We start from the raw sequence: 9,254 nt of genomic DNA, 5'->3' as shown, positions 1-9,254 counted from the left end.
TAGCCAGTGTTCTCAACTGCTAATTCATCTCTCCAGCCCTTAAGTTTTTACTAATACTAAGAAATACACACTTTACAAACTGGATATGAAATGTCCCTAGTTCAAAAGATATTTTATTCTTGTTATCATCTAATTTGGTAAGTATCATTTTATTGAAACTTAATTGAATGGGCTGCCAGTTACCAAATTATAAGTATTAATATTCTGGGAGGTTATCTTCAGAATTTCAAAGCTGTGAGTCTCATTTACAATGCTTCTGAGATATCAGGGCTCAACAGAGAAACACTTCAAACCAAGCCTCAGAGCACTGAAGACGAGTCATGATTTCAGTCTTAGCTCTGAACATTCCAGTTCCTTTATTTCACAATGATCTACAGGCTACGCTGCAACTACAGAGTAAAAGACAAACACATGTGGAGTACCTTAAGAGATGCTTATTGTCTATGAGGACTTTCAGATAATCTGCCAGCTTCTTTTGCATGAGAGCAAGATAAAGCCAAGCTCTGCCTCTTCCCACGGCTGTCCTGGAAATCAGAGAATCAGACCGGTAAGGCATAATAACAGCAACAAATACAGAAGGAAACAAATTATCTGGGTGATAACACACACACACACACACACACACACACACTCAGAGAGAGAGAGAGAGAGAGAGAGAGAGAGAGAGAGAGAGAGAGAGAGAGAGACAGAAGTTACATGGTAGTTTGGGGTTAGAAAGGTTCCGTGTGGGCAGAGAGAATGCTTAATGTACAAGCTAGGTACTTTTTGAATTTTGTACCACAGGCATTTCAAGTGTTCGAGTATCATAAAATTTCTGAGGCAAAATTTCTGAGGCATGGACTCATACATGCAATTTTATGTTTGTGCTAAAATATGATGTGAGATATACATCGTGGGCTGGAGATACAACTGCAATTTCCCTGATTCCCACACTCCACCTGGCGTGGGTCCTTCAGTCCTCTGCAAGAGCGAGAAGCACTCTGATTGTTGAGCCATAGCTGCAGCCTCAACAACAAATTTAAACTACGTGAACCATGTGGCACGAGGCAACTGCTGTCTCCGTCCTGAAGAGCAGGAGTCTGAGGCCCAGGAAGTTTCAAGTCTTAAGGTCACGTGAATAGTGTGCAGCACGGGTGGGATTAGATTAGAGCCGAAATTGGGTATGGTTCCTGCCAGAGTGTTCCAAACCAGAGGAGAATGGAGGGGAGGGAAACAGCAGAGAGTAAAGAGCAAGCGTTCAGGCGATATCACTACTACTTACTCACTTTAGTTCTGGAAGATTCCTGACACTGGTAGCTATATCTGATGCTTCGGGGCAAAGTTTTTCCACCAGCTCCAAAGGACCAAAGAAAGATTTATTTTGGCCAATGAAACTCTTCTTAACTAAAAGGAAAAAAACAACACTGTTAGATGTAAGAACAGGGTGTAGTTTCTTCTGGGGGTCCATAGTCTCTCTTTCAAAAGCCAGGCAGTGTGTCACAGCCCCACACTCAATTCTGTGAGCCAGACTTTTGGACTTACAGTGGCCACAGAACAAATCAGCTCTGCTTTCCTTTGGCAGTGAGCTTCCTCTGTCATCGTGTTCTTTCTTCAAGAACTCGCTGCTTATGAACCGAAATCTGCGAAATCCGGCCACCTCTGTCCTGGTGGCAGCGTCAGTGCTCAACTCCTAGCTGTCACAGCCACTTCCCTACCGAACTGCCACAGTAACCTAATTGATGCTCCTAGTATCTTCATGTCCCTACCCTTACAATTTGTTCTTAATTTGGTGAAGTTTTTTTCTTTTCTTTTTTTTAAGATGCAAACTAAGTCACATTTCCTCCTCAAACGCCTCCAAACTCACTTAGAAGAAAATACAGCTCCTGTCATGACCTCTTAAGGGCCTGTAGGATCCAGCCCCTCCCTGTTTCCCAGGTCTCATCTCCCATTCTCTCATCCCACACTTCCTGGTTACCAGGCGTCTGCCTCAAGCCAAGGTTGGTCTCACTCAGGACATTGGCACCATTTTGTCTCTTGTGCAAGGAATGTTGTGGACCCAAATCTCTGCAGGGTTCTCTCTTCCTTAAGTCTCAGCTCACAAGTCAGAAAGAACTCTCCTTCGTGCATCTGAAATACCCTGACTTCATTCCCTATCATCTTACTTGTTTTGTTTCCCTGAACTGGTAGCATTTTGTAATTCTGTGTTTCTGTCACGGTCTTGGCCTTTGAAACTATGTTCCCCCGGGCCACCGATGGCCACAGGTCCTACTAATGGTGCACCTGCAGTGTGGCTCGTGCAGCCTAGGGACTGGAATGCCATGTGCTGCCAATGTAGAACACGGCAGATTTTAAGCCTTACTATTAGAAAGTGCCAACCAGAGAACTAAGAACGGTTTCTGCGGCTGGCATTGCCATTTGCACTGGACAGCACTGCTCTAGATCACAGGGAATCTGTTTTGTGCGCACCTCTCCTCTCTACACCTACCACAATGCTTGGCACTAGCAAGAGCAAAGATTTAGCCCAAATTTCTATGCTCCTAAACGCCCCTAGGCTCACCTTTCAGCCCATGTTTGAGGCAATGCTCCATCACTACAAAGAACTGCTGCAGGGGGGCGTGGTCTGCATCCAGACTGCGTCCCAGGCTAAGGGCAGACTGGAGTAAGACCTTAATGCTGAGCTTCATCATGTGCATCAGGTTGGCACGCTCCTCCATCATCTGGCCCTTGGAAGCTGCGGGCACAAGCAAGGACATATTCGTTAGTGGGCTGAGAGGGATGTGGAGGTGAGAGGGGTCAGTGGCGCGGCAGAGGACCAGGGGCTTGTTCAGGGTGAGGACGCACTGGCGGGAGGATATCCAGGACTCGTAGTCAAATCGCAGTCCATCTCTGCTGGCCACAGCTCCTAAGCAAGCCACCTGGGCTTTGTGTGGAATCAGAGACTGATGCTTCCTCGCGTTGCTAGAGCGATGACTCTAGCAAGGCTCGCCGCGATTGGTTTCTTCCCCGACCAATGAGAGGACACAAAGTCTAGACTGCCTTGCCCCCAAGCTAGAAGGCGTACAGAGGAAGCGCCCCGCCTTCGACCACTCCTATTGGACAAAGCCACCTCAGAGCCAGCCACAGAAGAGGAAAGCCATTTTTTACTGTCTGACCTTAGACCGAGTAGGAAAGACACTTGCCTCAAAGGGATTCGCGACGTTCTTTATCCTACTGTGCGTGCCTTCAGGAAAGAGCCCTCCCTTCCTTTCTAGACCCTGCGCCTTCCTCCACGATGTGTGGCCAGTCTATGTTTTGTAACCATTTAAAAAAGTTCGTTATTAGTATGTTCATTTCTACTATATTCGTCTTGTCATTTTGTTTGGAGAGTTAAGAGTCCGTCTACAAGTTCGAGACCAGCCTGGTCTACAGAGCTAGTTCCAGGACAGGCTCCAAAGCCACAGAGAAACCCTGTCTCGAAAAACCAAAAAAAAAAAAAAAAAAAAAAAAAAGAGTCCGTCTACAGTTGGTATGGGACAGCTAGAACAAGTGCTTAAAAAATGTTCGCTTAGCCACTTAGCCAGGCGGTAGTGGCGCACGCCTTTAATCCCAGCACTCGGGAGGCAGAAGGCAGAGGCAGGTGGATCTCTGTGAGTTCGAGGCCAGCCTGGACTACAAGAACTAGTTCCAAGACAGGAACCAAAAAGCTATGGAGAAACCCTGTCTCGAAAATCCAAGAAAAAAAAAGTTCGCTTAAGCCCACGAAAAGGAGATGCTAGAGTTTGAAAAGTTTAGACTCTAGGACTGGAGAGATGGCTCTGTGGTTATGAACAAACTGCTCTTTCAGAGAACCCAGGCCTACAACCGCCTGTAAGTCCAGTTCCAGGGCATCCTGAGCTGTTTCCTGGACTCTGTAGGCACCTGCTCATACCCACCTTCCCCCATACACACATAATTAAAAATATAAAAACAATTTTTTTAAAAAAAATAGAGGGGCTGGAGAGAAGGCTCAGTGGTTAAGAGCACTGACTGTTCTTCCAGACGACCCGGGTTCAATTCCCAGCACCCACATGGCAGCTCACAACTGTCTGAAGATCCAGTTGCAGGGGAACTGACATCTTCACACCAATGCACATAAAATAAAGTTAAATAAACAATAAAAAATATAAGCCCCCACACTGAAAGCCCCCACAGGAGTACTAGCTGCAGGGTGAAGAGGTCTCCCCGTGGTGTGTTCCTGCCTTTCGGCCTGCGCCATCCTTCAGTCTTGTCCACTGGTGCAGGAAGATGGGTGTAGCAGTGTGTTCCTGAATCCCAGCGCGTGGGAGGTGGAGGGGGGGGGTCAGAGCCCCAGACCAGTCTTGTCTACATAGCAAGTTTGAGGCCAGATTGGACTACATGAGACTCTGTCTCAAAAAGCAAAGAAAACCAAACATAGTTGTTCACACCATGACCTGAGGAGACAGACACATGAGATAACTTCTTCCAGAGTGTTTGCCACTATGCTACCTCGTCTAGCTTTCAGCTCTTGGCTCAGCTTGCCTCTTGCCCCGGCCCTGTGAAGAGCTAAGACTCCACCCGGCCAGGCCCTATCTAAGTTAAGTGTGAATTAAAGACCCCCTATAGGCGCTGTTATTCCTTCAGACAACTAGCTCTAAGATGCAAGTGGTGCCTTTCTGTACGTCCAGTGTGTGTGAAAACAGGGTGTTGGGAACGGAGAGCTGTGTGCAAAGATTCAACAGTACATATGTGTACTCACACACACAAGCATGTGTAAGGAAACTCCCAACTAAAACAAGACAACTATGCACATGTGGGATATTGTAAAACAAACATTCAAAGCACCCACAGCATCCCACATAATTTCTTTTTCTTTTCCTTCCTTTTTTTTTTTTCAAGACAGGGTTTCTCTGTGGAGCCTGTCCTGGAACTAGCTGTAGTAGACCAGGCTGGCCTCGAACTCAGAGATCAGCCCACCTCTGCCTCCTGAGTGCTGGGATTAAAGGCGTGTGCCACCACCACCCAACTCCTTCCTCTCTTTAATGTTGTTCTGCTACCAGGCTGGAGAGATGGCTCAGAGGTTAAGAGCACTGGTTGCTCTTCCAGAGGTCCTGAGTTCAAATTCCAGCAACCACATGGTGGCTCACAACCATCTATAATGACATCTGGTGCCCTCTTCTGGTGTGCAGACAGAACACTGTATACATAATAAATAAAATAAATCTTAAAAAAAAAGTTCTACCACTGAGCACCCGTGGCAATAGTGACAGAGAAGGTATCAGGGAGCCTGGCCTGAAGTGCTGGCCACTGTCTTGTCCCTGTTTCTCCTCGCCTTTGGTAGAGTGTGTGGCTTATGAGCTGATGGTTTAAACATGGCTGACCTGTGGAGATACATACACCCAAACCAGCAGTTCCTTCAACTGTGACCCTTAAGAAGCCATGCTCATATTTTGCCACATTCTGTGACTGTTATTACTTAATACTTTCATTGAAGTGGCTAATTTCAAAACCCGACATCATGACACTTTACAGAAGACGTCACCTAAAGAGAGAGGTAGCCTTGTGCTGTGACTGGAAGCAGAGCATAGGCTTGAGAGAGATACTGTCTGCGTTCAAGTTTCCCTTTTAAAGGGTGGGATAGCAGGACCAGCAGGATGCTTTGTGGGTATAAAGGTGTGAGCTGCCAGGCCTGAGTTCAGTAACCAACCCACAAGATGGAAGGAGCAAACAATCCCGAAAGCCGTCCTCTGACTTCCACATGCAGCTCTCTCTCTCTCTCTCTCTCTCTCTCTCTCTCTCTCTCTCTCTCTCACACACACACACACACACACACACACACATCTCACACACACACACACACATCTCACACACACACACACACACACACACACACACACACACACACTAAATAAATAAAATGTAATAAAATGGATGGGTAACTATCACCTGGCTCCCCCATACAATTCATAAAGCCCACACAAATCTGGGCTAGGACCAAAGCGCCAGTGTCAATCTTCCCTTCCTATAGAGAAGCTTCACTGGTGGGTGACAGTCTCCTCTGCAGCTTGACTAGTGTGCTGTGAGTCCACCCTGCCCTGAAATGCAGAGGGCTCAGAGGGGCTTTGTCCCTGCTCTTCCTGGCCACTCATGGTTACAGTGAAGTTGAGGAGTGTGAGGGAGAAGTTTCAAAGTTTTTGAGAAGGCAGACAGACAGGGATCCCACATGAGGCTCCAAGTGCCCCTGCCACGCTCCCTGGCCCCATTGTTAGTTCCCATGGTGGCTGCAGCCTGCCTCAGCCGCTGAGGTAATTACGGCATCATCTGTCACTAGGTGTCTTCCACCGTCAGCTAAGTGACAAGTGCACCCCTTAAAAGCATCCATCAGGCACACTTCTGTCTCTTACACCTCTCTTGCTTCTCTTGTCTCTTGACTCTCCTCTTCCATGTTGTTTGTCTGCCTCTCTCATCCACACTCTGAGACAGCCTTTCGCTCTCTTGCTCGTTCACTCTCTTCCTCCCCCAATAAACCTCTTGCGCTAACTCTGCTGCACCTGGAGTTTTACTTAGTGGCAATACCTTGGCAGGGGCCACCGAAGGAGCCCACTTCACCTTTCCTTTTTATCCTTTCACCCCGGCCACTTCATTCAGAGCTGTAGAACTGGCCCAGTTCATTAAGAGTGTGTGCTGGTCTTAAAGATGATCCCAGGGGCTGGAGAGATGCCTCAGCGGTTAAGAGCACTGACTGTTCTTTTAGAGGTCCTGAGTTCAATTCCCAGCAACCACGTGGTGGCTCACAACCACCTATAATGAGATCTGGTGACCTCTTCTGGTCTATAGGCAGGATACTAAATAAATAAATAAACAATCTTAAAAAAAAAAACTAAGATGATCCCAGCATAAGGAGCCTCACTCCAGCTCTAGGGAATCTTGTGCCCTCTTCTGGTCCTCTACAAGTACCTACACTTATGGTGTAAACGCGCGCGCGCACACACACATACATACACAATTAAGTAACTCCTCCCACACAAATTCAACGAAAAGTATTACTGTATAATTTACTTTTGGGGGGATGGGAATGACAGGAGTCTCACTATGCAGGACAAGCTATCCTCAAACTTATGGTAATTCTCCTGCATCAGTCTCGCTAGTGCTAGGATTACAGGAGTGAGACATGACAGCTCACTGAAAAGAATTATCATCAACTCCAAGCAGGTTCTGTAAACTTTGCCCTTTGGTCCCAGTGGCTGCATTGAATCCACACCCATGAAGCCAGCCCTATCACCGTCACGGCTACTGTGGAGCTGGAGTTAAGGGGGCAATGGTACGAATATAGCTCTAACACTAGTGTGGCATTCAGTAAGCACAGTGTTGTCTATGCTTTACGTCATTACAGTGCAGGAAAACAGGGCCTTTCCAGGTATGCACTTGTTACGAGTCTGGGGCCCAGGCATGCTTTATCTGTCAATGAACAGTGTGACCTGTATAACAAGGCTTCAGTCAATGACTGATCAAGGACAAGGTTACAAGGGGAATAGAAGAATTCCCAGAGCCTGTGACCCTGCAGTTGTGTTGCAGGATATTTGATCACACTGTGGACCCTGAGATTGTATTAAATAAAATCAGCAATAAGTTGAGAGCAGGAGCAAGCAACCAGTTGATTGGAAGTAACCATAGAATGTGAGAGAAAGTTGGGCGGTTGGAGAAAGAGAGGCACAAAAGAAGAAGGGAGGGACATCTGGTTGGAGGAGGTTTGTTTTTAGGCAGAGTAGGAGAGGGTCTCTCTCTCTCTTTTGTTTTTTTTTTTTGAGACAAGGTTTCTGACCAGGCTGGTCTCGAACTCACAGAGATCTGCCTGTCCTCGAACTCACAGAGATCAGCCTGCTTCTGCCTCCCAAGTGCTGGGATTAAAGGCATGCGCCACCACCGCCTGGCTGCGAGGGTCTCTTTTTGGGACGACTGCAGAGGAGAAAGATCAACCAGCTGTTTTTTTTTTTTTTTTTGCCTCTCTGAGTTAACAGGCTTTTACCCCAGCATCCGGTACCTGAATTTTTTTTGTAAAATAAAAGGATAGAGATTAGACAAAACGTTTGTCTCCCTACAGGGAGATGACTGAAGCAGCAGCGGGAAGAGAAGACTCCCCTGGCCTGTGGCCTCAGCAGCGAGGTGGCGGAGGCAGCTCTGGAGACAGTCAGCAGGATCAGGTGAGGCTGCCGTGCAGCAGAAATAAAAAAACAACAACACTTGTAAAACTGCATTCCTCATGCACTATGGGACAGCCCTGTAAACAAACCTGCTGTACTGCCAGAGGTACAGAGTACAGCCCACACATTCAAGAATCCTTACAGAAATCTGGTACAGAGAAGTCATGGTTACTGGCTTGCCTTTCATCATTATTGTAGTATATACGCCTTCCACATTTAACTACAGTTAACTGTGCCATGTGATGGACCGGCCTGATTCCATTTTAAGATTAAAAACCATCTTGTTACAAGGTCAAAATAAGTTCATTCTTGTTTTCTGTGAAAATGCCACGTCTTGAGCCATTTTCTGGAATTTGACACATTCCACACCCTACACCCTGACCTCCACTCTGATAAGATAGGATATTCTGCAAAATAATCTTGAGGTCTTCTGCCAAGTTCCTATATAACCAAAAACCTTTGGAAAACCTCTAGCCTTGCAATTTTGGGCTAATATAAACTCCACCCTCTCCTGTTTGATGCTATTTTCTTAATCCCCACTTTAGGGAAATAGCCCTGTTTGACAGAAAATAAAGCTTGCATAATTTGAATAACGAATTTGGGTCTTTACTCTTCTTCAGTGGGATTAACAAATGTTACCCATAGGATGGGGGGGGGCATATTCTAAAAGAAGGCATTATGAACACAAGTGATAGCTCCTTGTGCACTGTTTCCTGAAGATTTTTCCAGTGGGACAAGACAAGGAGGTAGAAGAGTGGTAGTCATGATCCTGACCTTTGAGGCCTAAGCTAATTGTACCTTAGTTAAAATACACACACACACGCCCATATATACATTGAGGGGGTTTGTGTGTATGCCACGGCACACACACAGTAGGCAGAGATCAACTTGTAAGAGTCCCCTCTCTCCTTCTACCATGTGGATCCTGGGGATTCAACTCAGGCCACTGAACTTGGAGGTAAGCACTTTTACCTACTGAGCCATCCTGCCGACCTATGTTTATATTTTAAATTGCAGCAGCAAGCCGGGCGGTGGTGGCCCACGCCTTTAATCCCAGCACTCGGGAGGCAGAGGCAGGCGGATCTCTGTGAGTTCGAG

The 9,254-nt window shown here is 46.7% G+C and overlaps 1 protein-coding gene across 2 annotated transcripts in view; it reads right to left on the bottom strand.

Moving 5' to 3' along the window:
* Window positions 1–9,254, bottom strand: part of Rufy1 (RUN and FYVE domain containing 1) — a 46,628-nt gene that overhangs the window by 34,821 nt on the left and 2,553 nt on the right. Inside the window, exons 1-4 of one of the 2 annotated variants that reach the window (XM_026780644.1) lie at window positions 2,821–2,902; window positions 2,537–2,710; window positions 1,266–1,383; window positions 423–524 (exon numbers count right to left, since the gene is read on the bottom strand). In XM_026780644.1, coding sequence (XP_026636445.1) covers window positions 423–524; window positions 1,266–1,383; window positions 2,537–2,710; window positions 2,821–2,863 — 437 coding nt within the window. In that variant the 5' untranslated portion in view covers window positions 2,864–2,902. Of the gene's footprint in view, window positions 1–422; window positions 525–1,265; window positions 1,384–2,536; window positions 2,711–2,820; window positions 2,903–9,254 lie in introns of those variants that run through there. The other variant, XM_005350147.3, reaches the window with a different exon arrangement.

Source organism: Microtus ochrogaster, chromosome 7, assembly GCF_000317375.1.
Source record: "Microtus ochrogaster isolate Prairie Vole_2 chromosome 7, MicOch1.0, whole genome shotgun sequence".
Taxonomy (NCBI): domain Eukaryota; kingdom Metazoa; phylum Chordata; class Mammalia; order Rodentia; family Cricetidae; genus Microtus; species Microtus ochrogaster.
Note: the sequence above shows the minus strand (reverse complement) of the source record. Positions and strands in the feature narration are given on the sequence as shown.